This window comes from Coregonus clupeaformis, chromosome 35, assembly GCF_020615455.1.
Source record: "Coregonus clupeaformis isolate EN_2021a chromosome 35, ASM2061545v1, whole genome shotgun sequence".
NCBI classification, from domain to species: domain Eukaryota; kingdom Metazoa; phylum Chordata; class Actinopteri; order Salmoniformes; family Salmonidae; genus Coregonus; species Coregonus clupeaformis.
In genome coordinates this window covers 41,543,255-41,564,006 of record NC_059226.1, presented here as the reverse complement: position 1 = coordinate 41,564,006, position 20,752 = coordinate 41,543,255, and the positions used below count along the sequence as shown (strand labels likewise).

Genomic DNA, 20,752 nt, shown 5'->3' with positions numbered 1-20,752 from the left:
TAATAGAGCCTGGCTGTCAATGTGTTGTCAGGAGTATCCCCCTGAGGATAGACTGGTCACTTAAAGCCATGATTACTCTTGATAGGTGTTAGCCTGGTGTTACAGTACAGTGAGGGGAGCTCGGCCAGGTCAAGGGATTCTCATAGCTCAGGATCTAGAATAGCCCCTGGCATAGATAGCCTACCGAAGTGTGAAAAGAGTGTGGATCTCTATTAATTGTCCTCACTGTAGTAATACTTATCTAACTGTGCAGTCATATGAAAAGTACTTGGATTAAAATGATGATGTAATCTTTTATTTCACGGACATGTTGGAGGTGTGTTTGAGCGTCCAGTGAACCTCATCAATGTTACAGTCTCTAGAGCAGAGAAATGGCTTCTCTCAATGTCCTTGTAACTAGATCACTGTGATGCCCTGACCACTTCATGTGGACAGAGGAGTGGGTGTGTGCGTGTGTGTTTTTGTGTGTGTAGGTGTGTGTCCGTGCATGTCTGTATGTACATGCATGTCTGTTTGTTTGTACACCTGGGTGAACCTTTGATCCTCTTATTGGGGAGTTGAATATTTGAATTCATAAATGGACACATCTCACCATCCCTTGTACTGTCTCTCCTCTTTATCCACCCATTCATCCCCCTCTCTCTTCTCTCTCTCCCCTTTCAGAGTTAATATGTTCTGCGTCTTTTCTAGATTAACAATCATCAAAAATACATGTACAGTGTCTATGTTATGTTGATTTAATTCAATGTCTACTTTATCAACAGTATGTTGATGTCAGGCTGGTCTTTGTTGTGGAGAGTGCACTCATGTAGGACTAAGATGTTTCTCAGGTTAAAGATAGAGCTTGGCTGTAGCCTAAAACGATGTGCTGCAACTACTTCTCTCAGCTCATTATCCATGCATGTAGGCCACTGGAATATGCAGCTCTGGGGAGGCTGTACATCTGGTGACCGCAGGCATGACAGAGACAGAAAAGTGCAGTTTGACAGAAATCGTACCTGTGAGAATTCATAAAATACCTACATTCTCAAAGTCATGGATAAAGCTCACTATTCTGTCACCCTTCAAGGTGATAAAACGACAAGATCACGCTCCAGAGTTATCTTACAAGGACTACATCATGATGTGTGAAAACATGAGGTACATACAGTATGTGTGGTAATCCATTACTCTGATGACAGCAATATATCCTCCCTGCTGTAATATAGGCAAAGATAATGAGGCTGTAGTATGATAATGTTCCTATCGTCCCTATTTAGGTTGACTTATTTCACCAATCTCCCTGTAATCTGTTGGAAACCCACCAGTAACACAGCACCTTCAGGCCGCTCAGATATGTGGTGATATGTGGGCTCTATTTTAAGCATGTGAATCAAAAATAATTAGGCCCTGAGATTGCGAGGCGTTATTAAAATGCTAAACAGTTGAATGGGTGGATAACAAGACAATCTAAACCTCATCAGGACATGGGAGGGAAGGACGGAGGGAGAAAATAGAACATGTCTGCTTTGTATTCACTGTGGGTGATTGTTATTTCATATATTACAGAATGTAATATGCCCATAGATCATTATTGACCAAATGAACTCAATGCTGATGTATTCACTCTCCCCTACCTGTAGTGGTTTGATATATTTTTGGTTTATTTATTATTTTTGGTGAATTCAAACACATATGCCTAACCTAAGCATGCTGCTTCACATATCAACAGTAGTGAACATTTGCTGCAGAAATATTAACTGTTTTTATTAATTGATCATAGTATAGCTTTTGCTATATTGAAATGTTCATTAGGCCTACTGGACGGATTTCTCCATAGAGGTGTCTGTTAGGGTGGAGATCAAATCTTCAGCAGAGTCATCCTTCACATCCTCATCAGTAGCGATCATGTCCTTAGTGCTCTCAGGGGTCAGTACCATGTCAGGAGTGGAGTTCTGGGTGCTTGAGTCTGATGTGTGAACCTCTGTCATGGTCTCTGATGACTGGGTGGTCACCATGGAGATCTGTATCTGAGAGGTGGCAGTGGTCTGTGTGTCTGTGTTCATATCTGTTGTCTGTGTTTCTGTCTGCGCCTGTGTCGAAGTGTTGGTAGTGGATGGCTTTCTCTCTGTCCTAGTTGCCATAGACGAGGTGGTCAGAGGGACTCCAGGTAGCTGCCACTCCAGCGGGAGGATGGCCAGGTTCCTAGCCAGGGAGAACTGGGAGAGGGAGCTCTACCCGGAGGAAGAGGGGGGTTAGGTTGAGGTCAGAGGGGAAACTGCCTGGATGTGTGAATCTCTGTCTGTCCGTATAGTAAGTCAGGTTTCAGTAACTTACGTGGGCACGTGGTAGAGTCGGAGAGTCAGGTCTTATGTATATTTCCTCCACATGGGTCTTCACTTGCCGGGGTGTCCTTTGATTTGCCTGCATAAGACAATTGCAATACCCAATGATAAAACATTATGGGAAAGATCTTTTGCTCACGATAAAATATGATACAGCATGTTTGCTTGTCTCACAGAGTTCGGTCTTTGTCCCAAATGAGTTCCCTTGTCTGTTTCTGGTGTTGTACTTCTGTGTTCGTGGTTTTGAGATTATTTCAATAGCTGGACTTCAGTCCAGTCTTTCTCCCTCCCTACCTTTCCATTACTCTTGTCCTTGACCTTTTTGGTTGTAACATCTCCTCCAGACCAGTCTGAGCCTGTTTAGACATTTTGATTTTGAAGACACATCTTTCCAAGTGGAGCAATATCATTCTATATCTAATCAACAGACAACCCATAATACTCACCAGTATCAGATGCAGTATCTTCGTCCTGATCCTTTTTACTCTGTCTGTACTGAGAGGCACGAGTTTTCTTCAGCTTGACTTTCCCTCCACAGCAGAAGAGAGTGAACAGCTGCAGGGCCGCCACACCTGGATAGATGCTCTGCTTCTTCTCTTTCTGCTTGGTCTCCTTTGCTTTCTCCACAGGGGAGACCTCAGGGTCACAATCAGTACATCAGTTAGAAATCTACTGATATTTCAAACTACAATATCAATAGCCAATGAGCTCTAGTGTGTTTCCATGGCAAAATGTTACCCAATAATAACTAGGGTTAGTGCTATCCGAGATCCTTGAGACATCCCTACCCTAAACCCTAACCTTACCTCTACCCTTACCCTAACCTTAACCATTTCAATTTCAATGGGGGTAAGGTCAGAGTTGGGACGTTCCATGGATTCCGTTAAGACTTTTTAACTAGTAGGGCCTACCCCATCCGAAGGGGCATTGTGACATTATCACATTTGTCAAGCAGTATCAAATTCAACACAATATACTGTGTTTTCCTTATTGTGGTCATTATCAATCATCAAATGCATTGGCAAATCCTCATTGATAAGCAGGTTTGGATGTCTTACCGAGTTAGATCTTTGTTTATTGTCTTTTTCTGTTTCCAGTGTCGTTCTGCGTTTGTGGTCCTGAGATTTACATTTTAGTCATGTAGCAGACGCTCTTATCCAGAGCGACTTACAGTTAGTGAATACATATATTATAAAAAAAATTATACTGGCCCCACGTGGGAATCGAACCCACAACCCTGGCGTTGCAAACGCCATGCTCTATCAACTGAGCTACATCCCTGCCGGCCATTCCCTCCCCTACCCTGGACGACGCTGGGCCAATTGTGCGCCGCCCATGAGTCTCCCGGTCGCGGCCGGCTGCGACAGAGCCTGGATTCGAACCAGGATCTCTAGTGGCACAGTTAGCACTGCGATGCAGTGCCTTAGACCACTGCGCCACTCAGGAGATTTCTGAACTTCAATCCAAACTTTCTCTCTCCGAACCTTTCCTTTACTCTTGTCCTTGATCCTTTTCACATCACCTGCAGAGTAGTCAGAGCCTGTAAGTGAAACATTTCCAAGACACATTATGTTTTTTTTCCAAGTGAAGCCTAAATAATTGTACTATGTAGCAGCACTAGTCAATAGACACCTCCTCACACTCACCAGTATCAGAGTCATTATTGTTGTTCGTATCGTGTATCGTTGTTGCCTTTCTCCCCTCACCACTCTGGGAGGGATCAAATGGTGTCTTCTTCATCCTGACGCAGCTCAGCAGTGTACACAGCTGAAGAAAGGTCAGGGCTGGAGGGATGCTCTTCTCCTTGGGTTTCTTTTTATGTTTATGGGTCTCCTTTCGTTGCTCCCATGGAGAGACCAGAGTGACAGGGTCACTAAGTGTCTGACCCATAACACGCTAGGGTAGTGTACTGTTGTAATCAATCAAATAAGTTATAGGTTGAGAGATGTAGCTAACACGCTCTACCTGAGCTTGTCTAACAATTTTAATGTGGTCTGGGATTATGTTAGAAGTGTGTTTCCGTGGCAACATGTTACCTCATAATGTTCCCTAGTGCTCCATCCCTGGTAAAGTGGCATTGTGACATCATCAAGTTATTTACTCATCCACATATCCACCCAGAACACTGGAGCAGCCTATTACTATAGACCTAGTCTGCCTACATGTCTGTATGTCTGTCTGTCTGTACAGATGTAGGATCTTCATTTGATCACTCTTTTGTTGCTGAGATTTGTACTGCAGAGCAAGAAATGCAAACTTGTATTGTATTACAAAAGGCTTCTAAAGTTTGTAATTTCCATTTTAAAATGTCAGACTTGATTTGCCCAAACAGAAAATGTATCAACCCCTACAAAAAATGTCCATTCATTATAATCCACATCATAATTCACATTTCCTGTTGCTGCAGAATTATTTTCCTGCTGTAGCAAACTGGCTCAAATTAAGATCCTACATCTGTATGTCTGTCTCTCTCTCTTTCCTTCTCTCTCCATCTCTCTCTCTGCCTGTACTCATATTCAACCTCTGCCTTCACCCTATTGCAGCACTTTGTTTTCTCATCTATTGCCTGCCTGCATCATGTTGCAAGGAGAGGGTGGCTGAGCACAGGTCAATCACTCCACATTGAGAATGATTATACAGTTGATTATCAAGTGCCACACTCAACATATTACTACTGTTGGCAATCAGAATACATACTTGTTGTAGTCCAAGAGTCTACTCAGTGAATACATGCAGGCCAGTGGGCAAGAGTCATGGCAACACATCTATATTCACACCTCCTCTATGTCTGCACTATTAAAAGCAGATCGCCGCCACATGTAGCATAAGAGATAGGAAGCCTCCCTGGCTCAGCGCCTGTTAGTGTCAGATTTGAAGAGCTACATGTCAGCCTGATAATTACTCTGTGTCATCCACTGAGGCAATTAGTGATAAAAGCTCACACAACGTGATAGGCTAACACCTCTGTAGGTACCTGGATGGATCACAGTAGCTTATCCACTTCACTCAGACCACTAATGATAGGTTTGCAGGTATGCACGCACACACGCACAAACACAAACACACACCACATGCACTCACTCACACACACACACACACACACACACACACACACACACAGGCACACACGTCACACTCACACACTCCTATTGTCATACAGTAATGGTTGGTGTAGGTGGACTGCGGGACCATGGGTCGTAGGTGTTAACCAGATGAGAGGCGACTGCAGGACCATGGGTCGTAGGTGTTAACCAGACGAGAGGCGACTGCAGGACCATGGGTCGTGGTTGTTAACCAGACGAGAGGCGACTGCAGGACCATGGGTCGTGGTTGTTAACCAGACGAGAGGCGACTGCAGGACCATGGGTCATGGTTGTTAACCAGACGAGAGGCGACTGCAGGACCATGGGTCGTGGTTGTTAACCAGACAAGAGGCGACAGCAGGACCATGGGTCGTGGTTGTTAACCAGACGAAAGGCGACTATAGGACCATGGGTCATGGTTGTTAACCAGACAAGAGGTGACGGCAGGACCATGGGTCGTGGTTGTTAACCAGACAAGAGGCGACGGCAGGCTGGCTGTCATAAAGGCGCTCAGAGAGACCTGTGACACTGCGCATACTAATGTCAACTGAATTATTCATCTGTAGCGCGGCAACATCCAACAGCAGCGCAGCTAGCTAACGGCCTGGTTTATATCAGTCAGGGATGAGAGGCCTTATCTACATCACAGCAACTCTAACCAACGGCCTAAGTGATGCTATATGCTAGACAGAGGAGAAAAGAGGGATCATAGACAACAGAAAATAAACAGACTGCAGCTAGCTGAATGTAATGGGGAGCAGAGGCTTTTTCTATAGTGCAGTAGCAACAGTATATGTCTGTTGAGAGCACTAGTGGTAGGGGTGATTTACACTCTCTCTTTATGATGGTCCATGTCAATGCCCTGCTTAGCATTGATATAACGATACAGAAAAAAGCATGGAAGAAAATTACATTTACATTGGCCTCCCTAGCTGGGATGAGATAACAAAGATATCATCACTGTGTGGCTGGTACTCTAATTTATTGATGTTGTGTGAGGAAGAAAGTGGTGCTCTCTCCATATGACATATAGCACACACACACACACACACACACACACACATACACACACACACACACAAACACACACACAGAAAGACAGTTTATCTGTCCATGTCGTCTGGTGGTCGACTCCATAGAGATCCTATTAAATTACAAAAGGGTCTATGTCATAATCTCTCACAGTTATAGAAGGGGGTGATGAAGGCAGCTATTTTCGTCAGGAGAAATCCAAACCAGTCTAATTGGAATGAATGGCAGTAGAGGCATCGGTGATGCATTTCCTTTTTTTACTTCTGCAAGAAAATAAAAGAAAGGTATGATAAATATCAGAAGTTGTGTAATAGAAATATTGTAACCCCAAAATATTGACGTATAATTATAAATACAGTTTATACAGGTTTATACACATTTTCGGTCTAAATAGCCTCTAAAATATATGTAAACAGACCGTAAATGTCAACATTTGTATTTTCTTAGAAAGCTGTGAGTGTTATTATATTATACAATATCAGTACTTGTTGCATTTAAAACTTGTCTAAATCCTATCATCAACTGATTTCAGCAAGTGTATGCTGTGGATTGACTGCATTGTTTAAATGGAATATTGGCATATTGGCACAATTTGAAAAATGTATGGAATCATGCCTCTAAAACTGGCTGGCTATAGCTAGCAAACATACAATGCAGATAATCTCCAAATTCATTGTTTTACACAATATCTTATCACAGCACTGCAAACCATGTTTGACCAAGTCCCTGACCAAAATGGCTGATGCTTTAGACCATCATAAGAAGGTTCATATCCATTCTAGTATTCTAATTCCTAATTCTATTTCCAAAGCATCCTGTAGGCTTCATAGAAATGGGAAATTGCCCTGCTTATAGTGAACGTTGCATCATCACCATCATCTAAATGGTGTCACGCCTCATCTTCTAAAGTGTCCCATATGTAGGGAGAGAATGTATAGGCTGATGACCAGTGGTGAAAGAAGTACCCCGTTGTCATACTTGAGTAAAAGTAAAGATACCTTAATAGAAAATGACTCAAGTAAAAGTGAAAGTTACACAGTAAAATACTACTTGAGTAAAATTCTAAAAGTATTTGGTTTAAATATACTTAAGTACCAAAAGTAAATGTAATTGCTAAAATATACTTAAGTATTAAAAGTAAAAGTATAAATCATTTAAGCAAACCAGACCATTTTCTAGTTTTGTATTTTATTTACGGATAGCCAGGTGCACACTCCAACACAGATATAATTTACAAACAAAGCATGTATGTTTAGTGAGTCTGCCAGATCAGAGGCTGTAGGAATGACTAAGGATGTTCTCTAGATACTGTAAGTGAGTGAATTGGACCGTTTTCCTGTCCTGCTAAGCACTCAAAATGTAATGAGTTGTCACGCCCTGGCTCTGGGGACTCTTAAATTTTGAGCCAGGGTGTGGACTTGTTATGTTTAGTTTTCTATGGGTTTTGTTCTAGATCGTTTATTTCTATGTTGGCCAGGGTGGTTCCCAATCAGAGACAGCTGTAGCTCGTTGTCTCTGATTGGGGACCATCTTAGGCAGCCTGTGTTCACTAGTTCATTGTGGGATCTTGTTCCGTATGGTTTGTTGTATTACCTAGGACTTCACGTATCGTTTTGTTGTTTTTGTTCTTGTTGTGTACACTTAATAAAGTATGTACGCCTATCACGCTGCGCCTTGGTCCGCTTCTCATAACGATCGTGACAGAAGATCCCACCAAGAGAGGACCAAGCAGCGTGCCAAACAGGAGAAGTTGGCGATGTCCCAGGTGGGCGAATGGTGGTCTTGGGAGGACATATTCGCGGGCAGAGGGCCATGGGCAAAAATAAATGCCCAGGCAGGAGAGGAGAAACGGTGCCAACCGTGCCGACGACGGACACGCGAGAGGCAACCCCAAGCCGGGGCTGCTGGAGGCAGCTAGAGGGCGCATAGGCGATCTAGGAGAGGAGGCCACCAGGTTTGGGGGGCTGGAAGGATGGTTGGCGGAGCCTAGAGGTAGAGCAGAGCCAACTCCCCGTACTCAGGCTAGGCAGCGTGAGACTGGGCAGGCTCCGGGTTATGCGGAGCCACGTACTGTGCCGCGAGTGTTCCGGCACAGTCCTGTATGTCCTGTGCGAGCACCACGCACGTGTCGTGCTAAGGTGGGCATGTAGCCAGGACGGAGTGTGCCGGCTCAACGCTCGTGGCCTCCAGTACCCCTCCTCGGTCCCGGATATCCTGCGCCAGTGCCACGTGCTGTAGCGCCAGTACGAGTGCACAGCCCTGTACGTCCTGTGCTGATGCCTCACACACAGGGTGTGGAGATAGGCATTCAGCCAGGACGGGTTGTGTCAGCTCTCCGCTCCAGACCTCTAGTCCGTCTCCACAGTCCAGCCCGGCCTGTTCCTGTCCCTCACACCAAGCCTGTGGTGCGCGTCGCCAGCCCGGTCCGGCCCATTCCTGCTCCCCGTACCAAGCCTGTGGTGCGCGTCGCCAGTCCGGTCCGGCCTGTTCCTGTCCCTCGCATCAAGCCTGTGGTGCACGTCGCCAGCCCGCTCCGTTCCTGCTCCCCGTACCAAGCCTGTGGTGCGCGTCGCCAGCCCGATCCGGCCCGTTCCTGCTCCCCGCACCAAGCCAGTGGTGCGCGTCGCCAGCTCGGTCCAGCCCGTTCCTGCTCCCCTTCACACATTCTTCATTAAAATTCAGCACAAGTTCCTCAACAGATGGATTGACAGATTAGCCATATTGCTAATTGAACCATACGGAAATCAAGTTTTCCTGTTATCGTGCCATGTATGAAGGCTATGTAGAAGCTCATCCAATCACAATCGCCTGCAGAGTTTCGGGTATAAGTATTATTCCTGCACAGTAAAGAAACGCAGGGAGAGTTGGGTCCTGTGTGGCTCAGGTGGTAGATGCCAGGGTTGGATTCCCATGGGGGACCAGTACAAACAAGAAAATAAAAAAGGTATGGAAATGTATGCTCTGGATAAGAACTTCTGTTAATTGACTAAAATGTAAATGTAATATGAGAGTTCAAAGTGTTTTCCAGAAAGGTGGTTACCATGTTTTATTGAATGCTACCTGTTGCTCTTCAACAATTGCCAAGCTTTTCCCATACCAACTGTTAATTGAAGGGCCTTGTTCTGTGAAGGTGCAGAAATGACAGACAATAGAACAGGTGACTACTATGACACAGAACTTTCCAGTTTACGGTCAAAACAGATGAGTCTGTACTATCAATCAACTGTGTTACAATGAACAACTCCACAACACAAGTCTTTCTCCATGTGCATCTCCAGTATGCAAGGGATTTCCCTGTCTGTGTACAATAACAATAACCAGATTCCTCTATACAGATGCAGTACAGATATATAAGCAGGGAAAAGCATGAAAGTGAAACCTCAAAAAGTCTCTAACCTTTTTCAGCCAGGCAACATGCTTATAGAAATCTATGTTATACTCCATTATGTTGGCCCAATGTAGCTTTGACTATTTTCTTCCTCAAACTCTACACTGTAACTTATCCTGGCGAGAGAGAGAGAGAGAGAGAGAGAGAGAGAGAGAGAGAGAGAGAGAGAGAGAGAGAGAGAGAGAAGAGCTCAGAAACTTAACAGAGCTTCTGAAAGAAAGATACTTTATCACTGTTAATCCCCTTGAATCCTTCTATCTGCTTCTTCCTCCTCTTCCCCTCCTACTCTCTCTCTTGCTGCAGAGAGACTGTAGTGGGGACCCTATGGTGTGCTGTGTCTAGGTCGGACCCTGGCTGTGTGGTTTGGAGCCCAGACAGAGGCAGGCTGAGAAGTGGCTAGTCTCTAATATCAGACTGCAGCACTACGACTCAGACCACGCCAGCTGGCTCCTCTCCCTCCCTTTCTTCTCCTCCCCTCTCTCTCTCTCTCTCTTATTCTCTCTCTCTCTCTCTCTCTCTCTCTCTCTCTCTCTCTCTCTCTCTCTCTCTCTCTCTCTCTCTTTGCTTTCTGTCTGTCTCTCTCTTTTTATCCCTCTCCGTCTCCTACACAAACACTATCACTTTGTTATTTTTGTCTCTATTCCACCCCATAATCCCCCCCTTCTGAAAGATGGTTCATATGCTCAATAGAACCCAGTAACAAGGTTTCCTGAATAAATACACCACACTAGCCAGTTTAGTGTGTGAAGTGAGTTTAGGCTGTGTTGAAGCTACTCACCCCTCCCTTCTCCAGCCAATCTAACAGGGTGTGTGCTGTGTCCATGGGGACCTGTCTGCTCATGGACTCATGCTCCTCCTGGTCCACCTGGCCCTCCAGGGCTACCCTGAGATCCTCTACCAGCTGCAGCACCCTGATGTTGGGGTTAATGGCTGAGGTGAGGGCAAAGGTGGGGGCAGAGTTCGAACCCTGGGAGTGGTAACCCTGGGCCCCAAACTTCAAGAAGGCCTCGCAGAACCCTCCTGCCAATAAAATGAAATAATTTAGATTCAAGTTATGGTTAGGGCAAAGATCATAGGGGTGATACAGCCATCAGAGCCTTAAAACTAGCTATCCCAGAGTCTAGCAATCCATTTTGACTTGTTTTGATTTTCTGAAATCAGATTACTATAAACTGTTTGCTGTTGACTATATTGTATGTGACCGCTCCACAAACAGGCGGTTAGGATTGCTGAGTGAAAGTATTATGTGCTGATGAATATATCATGCCAGTTTGAATTTCCAATGTGAGTCACTGAATACATCAACATAATGTGTGAAATAATTGAAAACATCCAACTGCTACCTAGCATAACCACTGGAGGGCACCCTCCCACTACAACGCTAGCTTCAACAGTGCCTGAACGCTGTCAGCTTTGAAAACTCAAGTGTTCCCTATAGGGATATTGTAGGGACATTGCATGGTGTATTGACTGCTTCTCTGAGTAAAGGCAGTGTGTCAAAGTGCTGTGCTCTGATGGTCTTTTAAATATTGCACTAGTCTGCACAGATATATATTCATGATCTCATGTCACCTTAGCTGTAGGCCTATTACAGGAATTGTTAGCATTATTAGCAATATGTTAGCCTGTATGACCATCTCTATGGGTGATGTCACGGTTTTCTCTGTCTTGCAGTGTACTGGGGGTCATTAGCACTATGCTATCTCTATTATTACAGCCTTTTGTCTTGTGCCCCTTACAGGAACCCCAACAGAGTCATCTGATATCCTGCTATGGTTATGACAAACAGTGGTGACTGAAATGTATCACCCCTGTAAGAAAACATGGAGAGCTGAACAATATGGAAAGAGAGCTAGTTATAGAGTGTGGTGGACAACTACAGACAAGGATGTTGTATTTGTCTTTCTTGCTAGCACTGATTTTGCTGATAGCTGCTTTATTGAGGAACGTTTTTTTCATTCTATGACATTGATATGTGGTTGTTTTATCGACCTTAGTTGAATGCACTGACTGTAAATTGCTCTGGATAAGAGTGTCTGCTAAATGACCAAAATGGAAATGTAATATAAATGATAGAGTATACATGGAATAGACCAGGTGGGGGAAGAAGAGAGGCAGCGTAAAAGACTAGCAGAATGGTTGATGTACAGTAGCCTACTGACAAGGACCATCTATTCAAAACCTGCTGAGTTTCCCCCAGTAAATCTGCTCTAGTTGGAACAAGCTTAATCCCAGTATCTCAAACTTCAAGATCCTAAGAGGAACTTTCCTTTCATCATTTCAACTAAAATCCAAAGTACACAATTTATTTTGATTATGCTTAGAAAGAACTGAACAAAATGTAACATTCCTACTCTAAGTTAATATATTTAAATCTCAATGAAACCTTCAAGACATTACCAAATACCAGTCTAAAGAGAGCAGTAATTGCAAGCCGGGTTGTCTTTGAGGAGGTCTTAATAAAATAGAAGCTTACCAGCGATAATGTCATCCATTTGCTCCAAGGCTGCCTCCAGCATGTGGCTGGCATCTGACGCCATGGCAACGGGCTACTTCATACACTGTTACTCACCGGATCACCATGCACCGATAGGAGAAATTGAAATAGAGAAAGCGAGAGAGAGGGAGAGGGATGGAGGGAGTGATAGTAGAGCCGGAGAGAGAGACAGAGAGGAGCAGAAGGGAGGGGAGTAAGAGATGGGGACAGTTTTCAATCATGTCAGACAGATTATAATCAGCATTCAGTTGACTGGAGCTTTAGGGAGTTCTCTTTGCCTCTTAGATCTATTTACAGCAAAACAACAACAGCTGCCCCAGACCTTTTTCCCATATACATATCCTCCTTTTGGCTTTAAATGTTCCTCTCATTTTGCGGGCGGAGTTCTTGCCATTGTCAGCAGTCCTATCCACTTGGGATGGGAGCGCAACCTTGGCATTGTTTGTGTTTGTGTTTTTCTTCAAGTACTCCATTTGTCTTCCCATTATTTCTTTAAGATGTTCTCGTTAACTTCATTCACAGGTTCGGAAGGTAACTGAACTAAATGACTATCGCCCCGTAGCACTCACTTCTGTCATCATGAAGTGCTTTGAAAGGCTAGTTAAGGACCATATCACCTCCACCTTACCCGACACCTGAGACCCACTACAATCTGCATACCGCCCCAACAGATCCACAGATGACGCAATCACCATAGCACTGTACACTGCCTATCACTGCCTGGTACAACAACTGCACCGTCCGCAACCTCAGGGCTCTCCAGAGGGTGGTGCGGTCAGCCCAACGCATCCCTGGGGGCACAATGCCTGCCCTTCAAGACATCTACAGCACCCGGTGTCACAGGAAGGCCAAGAAGATCATCAAGGACCTCAGCCACCCGAGCCACGGCCTGTTCACCCTGCTACCATCTAGAAGGCGGAGACAGGTGCATAAAAGCTGGAACCGAGAGACTGAAAAACAGCTTCTATATCCAGGCCATCAGACTGTTAAATAGTCACCACTAGCTGGCTTCCGCCCAGTACCCTGCCCTGAACCTTACTCACTGTTACTAGCCGGCTACCACCCAGTACTCTACCCTACACCTTAGAGACTTATATTCCAGACTTGCTCGTTCTAATACAGGGGTGTCAAACTCATTTTAGCTCAGGGGCCACATGGAGGAAAATCTATTCCCAAGTGGGCCGGACCGGTAAAATCATGGTATATATAACTTAAAAACAACAACTTCAGATTGTTTTCTTTGTTTTAATACTATCAACATAAAACATAAAGCTGGAGCCTGAGGACAGTGTGTCCAAAATAGTACAAGCACAACATCACTATTAATCATAATATTATTTGAAAATTCTAAAGAAAAAGAACACACAAACACACAATGCCTCAGTGATTCACATAACTGTTTCACAGATCACAGAACTATATCAGGGTGTCATTTCTCAGGCAGAAATGTAGATACAAATACTGAAATCCTGTTCCCCAAACAAGTGCAAGAACCACAGAGTCAAGAATAGGTTAAATATACAAATAAAATAAAATCAATTAAAAACAATAGCACATCAACATAAAAACATATAAACATAAAGCTGGAGCCTGAGCACAGTGTGTCCAAAAGCACAACATCACTATTAATCATAAAACACCTCAAGTTATTTGAAATTCTGAGGACAAACAACACACAAACACACAATGGCTCAGTGATTCACAGAAGTATATCACAGATCACAGAACTATATCAGGGTGTCTCATGCAGCACTTTAAGTGGGGTTGCATAGTTTATTTGACTCCTGATACCTGGCATCTTTTAGCTTTCACCAGCGCATCAATATCAGGCGTCACATCCTGAGTGTGCGAACTATCATGGTCCAAACACACCAAGACAGTCGTGAAGAGGGCACGACAAAGCCTATTCCCCCTCAGGAGACTAAAAAGATTTGGCATGGGTCCTCAGATCCTCAAAAAATTCTACAGCTGCACCATCGAGAGCATCCTGACTGGTTGCATCACCGCCTGGTATGGCAACTGCTTGGCCTCCGACCGCAAGGCACTACAGAGGGTAGTGCGTACGGCCCAGTACATCACTGGGGCAAAGCTTCCTGCCATCCAGGACCTCTATACCAGGCGGTGTCAGAGGAAGGCCCTCAAAATTGTCAAAGACTCCAGCCACCCTAGTCATAGACTGTTCTCTCTGCTACCGCACGGCAAGCGGTACCGGAGTGCCAAGTCTAGGTCCAAAAGACTTCTCAACAGCTTCTACCCCCAAGCCATAAGACTCCTGAACAGCTAATCATGGCTACCCGGACTATTTGCACTGCCCCCCCCACCCCATCCTTTTTACGCTGCTGCTACTCTGTTAAGTATTTATGCATAGTCACTTTAACTCTACCCACATGTACATATTACCTCAACTACCTCAACTAGCCGGTGCCCCCGCACATTGACTCTGCAACGGTACCCCCCTGTATATATAGCCTCCCTACTGTCACTTTATTTTACTTCTGCTCTTTTTTTCTCAACACTTTTTTAGTTTGTTGTTGTTTTATTTTTTACTTTTTTTGTTTAAAATAAATGCACTGTTGGTTAAGGGCTGTAAGTAAGCATTTCACTGTAATGTCTGCACCTGTTGTATTCGGCGCATGTGACCAATACAATTTGATTTGATTTGATTTGATTTGAGTGGCAGCCAACTTCAGGATGTGATTCAAGTGCTTGTGCGTGAGCCTTGAGCGCAGCTTTGTTTTTTTCATGACGTTATCCATCTTTAATGACTTGCAACACAAAGCCTCCTGGTGCAAAATACAGTGAAAAGTCCAAAAATCACGTCCTCCATTTGCAGATTGCACTTTCTCTCTGAACTTTGTCACAACGCCTGCTTTTTTCCCGATAATTGAGGGCGCAACATCTGTAGCCAGGCTGACAGCGCGGGACCAGTCCACTCCGACCCTGTCCAGCGCGCCGACGAGTGCAGTGAAAATATCAGCTGCTGTCATTGTATCTGTCATGGGCACCAACTCCACGAACTCCTCGGTGACGGTCAATGTGTCATCAACTCCGCGGATGAAAATGGCCAGTTGTGCAACATCTGTAATGTCCTTGCTTTCATCAATTGCAACCGAAAACGCAATAAATGACTTTACTTTTTGCTTCAACTGGCTGTCCAAATCCACTGAAAGATCGGAAATCCATCCCATTCAATTCCGTGAATAAATAGAAGGATGACAATTTTTCTTGGAACACTCTGCACTCTGCGTCCACTTTTCTCTTTTTTGACAGAGACATATTGGGGCAATGAGGGTGCCAAAGCACATAATGTTAAAAGTAGAAGCCGTAATAAATATCGCGGCCAAAACAAAGTAGCTCATCCGGACTGGCTGCACTTGCTTGACCTATTTGCTCTGCCCCGGTATAAACAGTTTGCTTGCTTAACACAATTGCTATTGCGCCATCGAGTGGACACAATTGGAACAGCAGTTTATTTTATTGAAAAATTGCAGCTCATTTTTATACTTTACAAAATCATCTCGCGGGCCGGATTAAACCCGTTTGCGGGCCTGATCCGGCCCGCGGGCCGGACGTTTGACACCCCTGCTCTACAGCTTTCATAGTCAAAATAGTGGCCTGCATCTGCAAAGAGGTCTGGACCGTTTTGGCACATTGAGACACTTAGTAGGGTTGGAAGAGTATAGGTTGGATTAGGTGAGTGGGGAGTGAACAGAGGGGGTTCGTGGGCAGTGGTAAGTGTGTGGCTCGCAGACTGTGCTGTTTGTGCCGTATGTGGTGTGTGTGTTTATATGTGTGTGTATATGTGTGTGTGTGTGTGTATATCTCTGTGTGTGTGTGTGTGTATATATACTGTATATGTGTATATATGTGTATGTGTATGTGTCAGATGAGAAGTGTAGCAGTGCGGAGCGTGCTGTCTGTGTCGTACGGAGCCCCACTCTGCTTCTGGCCAGACTTCCTCTTCTTCCCAGGGCACTTCCTGTCAGAGAAATAACAACAACAACAACAACAACAACAGTCAAAACAACAACAACAGTCAAAACAACAACAACAACAACAACAACAACAACAGTCAAAACAACAACAACAACAACAACAACACCAGTCAAAACAACAACAACAGTCAAAACAACAACAATTGTCAAAACAACAACAAAATCTAAAACAACAACAGTCAGAACAACAACAACAACAACAACAACAACAACAGGCAGAGCGGAGTCCAAACAAATTAGAGAGTTGTGTCTCGAAGCAGGATGGTCAACTTTGATGAGCAATCAAAACAGTGTGTGTGTGTGTGTAAGTGTGTGTGTGTATGTGTGTATAAGTGTGTGTGTACTGACCTTGTGACACACAGCACGACCAGGGAGATAATGGTGATCTGCAGCGCTCCGATGACGGAGGCGATGAGAACGTAGCGAATCTTTCCAGAACCAGGAACCACATACAGAACGTTGTAGTCCTTCTGCTCACACTGGGGCCCGCTGAACCCTGCATGACAGCTACAGGAGGGCGGGCCCAGGTTGTCAGGGTATTGACAGTCTCCATGGAGACAGTAGTTCCTGTAGCGGGAAGGACAGGGGATGTACAGGCCCCTCAGCCCCTCCCCTGAGAAAAGAGCACAACCATTAACTTCAACTGATATTTCACTCCAATATGTGGGATGCAATAACACGCACAGCTTATCTTCATTTATAAAACATTTAGCATTTTGTGGTTCAAAAGGTACGTATGTGTGTGTGTGTTGCGTGTGTGTGTGTATGAGGTATGTGTGTGTGTGTGTGAGGTATGTGTGTGTGTGAGGTATGTGTGTGTGTGTGTGTGTGTGTGTGAGGTATGTGTGTGTGTGTGTGAGGTATGTGTGTGTGAGAGGTATGTGTGTGTGTGTGTGTGTGTGAGGTATGTGTGTGTGTGTGTGTGTGTGTGTGTACCTTGGCAGTGGCCCAGGTGTGTGACCTCGATCCGCTCCTGTCTCTGACACGAGGCCTCCTTTACCTGACAGGGGTTGTCATAGGAACGGCTGTCCGAAGCACACACAGGGTTGAAACTGATGTGGGAACAGTCGATGTTACACACACACCTGAGGAGAGACGAGACTCAGTCCTGTGTGTGTGTGTGTGTATTCATGTTCTTCCTGTATTAATACACACAGGGTAATTGCTGAGTTCATCCATATTTAATGCTGTCTCACATCCACATTGTGCATTACTGAAATTCTACACCATTCTCTCTCTCTCCTCTCCTCCCCCTTCCTCTCCATCCTTTGTCTCCCTCTCTCCCTTCCTGCCTCCTCCCAGTTTTTTCCTTCCCTCCTTCCTCTCCCCCCGTCCCTCTTCTCCATCTCCTCCCTCCCTCCCCTCCTCCCTCCATCTCCTCCCTCCCTCCCCTCCTCCCTCCATCTCCTCCCTCCCTCCCCTCCTCCCTCCCCTCCTCCCTCCCTCCCCTCCTCCCTCCATCTCCTCCCTCCCTCCCCTCCTCCCTCCATCTCCTCCCTCCCTCCCCTCCTCCCTCCCCTCCTCCCTCCCTCCCCTCCTCCCTCCATCTCCTCCCTCCCTCCTCTCCTCCCTCCCTCCCCTCCTCCCTCCATCTCCTCCCTCCCTCCCCTCCTCCCTCCCTCCCCTCCTCCCTCCATCTCCTCCCTCCCTCCCCTCCCCTCCTCCCTCCATCTCCTCCCTCCCTCCCTCCTCTCCTCCCTCTCTCACCATACATCTTCTGCGTCTTCGTCACACTCCGATCCAAACTGACACATCTCACAGGACGAGTCCCTCTGTCCCACGCCAGCCTCTCCAGAACCCCCTAACAGTGAGAGACAGAGATGTTGTGTGTGTGTGTGTGTGTGTGTGTGTTTGTGGTAACCTGTGTGTGGTCACGTGTGTAAATGCGTGTAGACAATGATTCAGACCTGGGAGAGAAACATCTTCGCCTCCATCACCTGATCCTGAACCAGCGTCTGTAACACACACATAGATTGATATATTTAGATTCACATCACATTCCACAGTAAGACGTTCCAGTGAAAGAGACCCCAGACGAGTGGTACCTGTAGGACAAGGGCCCAGGGATGCAGTGTGTATCTCTGTCTGAAGTTGACAGGCGTCCTGTCTCAGAAAACACTCATTCTGATATCTTTGATTGTTGGAACCACACACTGGAGAATAGTCTGCACTACACTGCAGAGAGACAGAGAGAGAGAGAGAGAGAGAGAGAGAGAGAGAGAGAGAGAGAGAGAGAGAGAGAGAGAGAGAGAGAGAGAGAGAGAGAGAGAGAGAGAGAGAGAGAGAGAGAGAGGGAGAGAGAGAGAGAGAAAGCTGTCATTGATATGTTAAACTGAACTTTATTGGTGCATATCTTCAACGACCACAAGAGTGTTTCATATCTGCTTCTTTATGGCAGACATTAATGGAAATGTACTAATGTTGCTTACTTTACTGTAGTGAACAAATTGATATGAGCACTGTGTGGGAGACTGTGTGTATTAAATGGGAGCCGCGTGACTGGTGTTGCAACACAGAGAGGCTTTGTCCAATCAGAGTAAAAATACAACATGACAGAGATGCCTCAAAGGAGAGAGAAAGAGAGAAAGGAGGGAAGAAGAGACAGAGAGAGAGAGAGAAAGAGAGAGAGAAAAACAGAGAGCGAGAGAGAGAGAAAAAATGGGACAAACACCAAATTGAGACTCTGCATGCAGAATTCTGCAAAAATATCCTCCGTGTGCAATGAAAAACACAAAATAATGCATGCAGAGCAGAATTAGGCCAATACCCGCTAATTATCAAAATCCAGAAAAGAGCTGTTAAATTCTATAACCACTTAAAAGGAAGCGATTCCCAAACCTTCCATAACAAAGCCATCACCTACAGAGAGATGAACTTGGAGAAGAGTCCCCTAAGTAAGCTGGTCCTGGGGCTCTGTTCACAAACACAAACAAACCCAACAGAGCCCCAGGACAACAACAACAACAACAACACAATTAGACCCAACCAAATCACGAGAAAACAAAAAGAGAATTACTTGACACATTGGAAAGAATTAACAAAAAAACAGAGCAAACTAGAATGCTATTTGGCCCTAAACAGAGAGGACACAGTGGCAGAATACCTGACCACTGTGACTGACCCAAACTTAAGCAAAGCTTTGACTATGTACAGACTCAGTGAGCATAGCCTTGCTATTGAGAAAGGCCGCCGTAGGCAGACCTGGCTCTCAAGAGAAGACAGGCTATGTGCACACTGCCCACAAAATGAGGTGGAAACTGAGCTGCACTTCCTAACCTCCTGCCAAATGTATGACCATATTAGAGACACATATTTCCCTCAGATTACACAGATCCACAAAGAATTCGAAAACAAACCCAATTTTGATAAACTCCCTTATCTACTGGGTGAAATACCACAGTGTGCCATCACAGCAGCAAGATTTGTGACCTGTTGCCACAAGAAAAGGGCAACCAGTGAAGAACAAACACCATTGTAAATACAACCCATATTTATGTTTATTTATTTTCCCATTTGTACTTAACTATTTGCACATTGTTACAACACTGTATATAGACATAATATGACATTTGAAATGTCTTTATTATTTTGGAACTTCTGAGTGTAATGTTTACTGTTAATATTTATTGTTTATTTCACTTTTGTTCATTATCTATTTCACTTGCTTTGGCAATGTTAACACACGTTTCCCATGCCAATAAAGCCCTTAAATTGAATTGAATTGAGATGCTTACCTCAAAGTCACAGATGCAGGTGATGGTCTCTGCTATCTTTAGACACTCCCCGTCATACTGACAGGAGTCTGTGTCACACTGGAAGACAGAGTCCCTCTCCTTTGAATCTACACAGAGAGAGATAGAAAGAGGATCAACCATAGATCCACAATGGCTCTCTGCGGACCCACCATGGATCCAACATGTATTCCAGTGGCCTTGTTAGTGCTCCACTGGAGCCCAGGGCTGTGGTAACTGCTGCCTGTGTGTGTCTAGCCTACTGTGTGTCTCTGTAAGATAGTACCATTACTGGGGTATTTGTTACTTCCAAGAGGAGAGGAGGAATGACTACATTATGTGAAGGACACACAGGGCTGGGAGACGGGGGTGAAGAGGAAGAGGACAAGGCAACAAGACTGGCTTATTTTAAGTCATCTGCAACTGTTGACATTCAACAACCTTTACTCACTCCTACAGCCAACCCTAGCTGTCAATCTGATGTAGGGTCCGTCATTTTATTCTAGCCCAAGGTTCAAGTTGTGTTGGTGCTGGGCTGGAAGAAAAATGTGCACCACTCCCACAGGGATCATGCTGGAATGGGTTGAGAAACAATTAAATCTGTCTGTGTAGATGTGTTACATCTATAGATCATAGATCAACTGTCTAAATTAAGTTAGTTACCCTACCCCATAATGGACAGACTCATTCCTGTGCTATACA

At 45.0% G+C, this 20,752-nt stretch overlaps 2 protein-coding genes across 4 annotated transcripts in view; both read right to left on the bottom strand.

Moving 5' to 3' along the window:
- Positions 1–1,720: 1,720 nt before the first annotated feature.
- Positions 1,721–12,572, bottom strand: LOC121562278. 3 transcript variants are annotated; one of them, XM_045211115.1, is made up of 7 exons: positions 3,971–4,474; positions 3,809–3,864; positions 3,383–3,442; positions 2,771–2,960; positions 2,619–2,680; positions 2,317–2,403; positions 1,721–2,213 (listed from the first exon to the last, which is right to left on the bottom strand). In XM_045211115.1, exons 1-7 carry the CDS (start codon positions 4,212–4,214, stop codon positions 1,797–1,799), a joined length of 1,116 nt encoding a protein of 371 aa, XP_045067050.1. In that variant the 5' UTR covers positions 4,215–4,474; the 3' UTR covers positions 1,721–1,796. The 3 variants fall into 3 exon arrangements, with proteins under 3 accessions (XP_045067050.1, XP_045067051.1, XP_045067052.1); XM_045211116.1 differs by having other exon boundaries at positions 3,809–3,846; XM_045211117.1 differs by lacking the exons at positions 3,383–3,442; positions 3,809–3,864; positions 3,971–4,474 and adding exons at positions 10,606–10,847; positions 12,304–12,572.
- Positions 12,573–16,146: 3,574 nt separating this feature from the next.
- Positions 16,147–20,752, bottom strand: part of tmeff2b (transmembrane protein with EGF-like and two follistatin-like domains 2b) — a 7,072-nt gene continuing 2,466 nt past the window's right edge. Inside the window, exons 3-9 of the mRNA XM_041874587.1 lie at positions 20,054–20,160; positions 18,365–18,494; positions 18,227–18,274; positions 18,027–18,120; positions 17,256–17,404; positions 16,668–16,932; positions 16,147–16,303 (exon numbers count right to left, since the gene is read on the bottom strand). Coding sequence (XP_041730521.1) covers positions 16,207–16,303; positions 16,668–16,932; positions 17,256–17,404; positions 18,027–18,120; positions 18,227–18,274; positions 18,365–18,494; positions 20,054–20,160 — 890 coding nt within the window. The 3' untranslated portion in view covers positions 16,147–16,206. The remainder of the gene's footprint in view (positions 16,304–16,667; positions 16,933–17,255; positions 17,405–18,026; positions 18,121–18,226; positions 18,275–18,364; positions 18,495–20,053; positions 20,161–20,752) is intronic.

Bases quoted from the DNA above. Each gene is read 5' to 3' on its own strand.
- LOC121562278 (XM_045211115.1), bottom strand. From the start codon at position 4,214: ATGGGTCAGACACTTAGTGACCCTGTCACTCTGGTCTCTCCATGGGAG. The intron at 3,443-3,808 runs GTTCGGAGAGAG...TGTAAATCTCAG, and splicing joins AGGACAAGAGTAAAGGAAAG to GACCACAAACGCAGAACGAC. The intron at 2,214-2,316 runs GTAAGTTACTGA...TCCTCCGGGTAG, and splicing joins CGACTCTACCACGTGCCCAC to AGCTCCCTCTCCCAGTTCTC.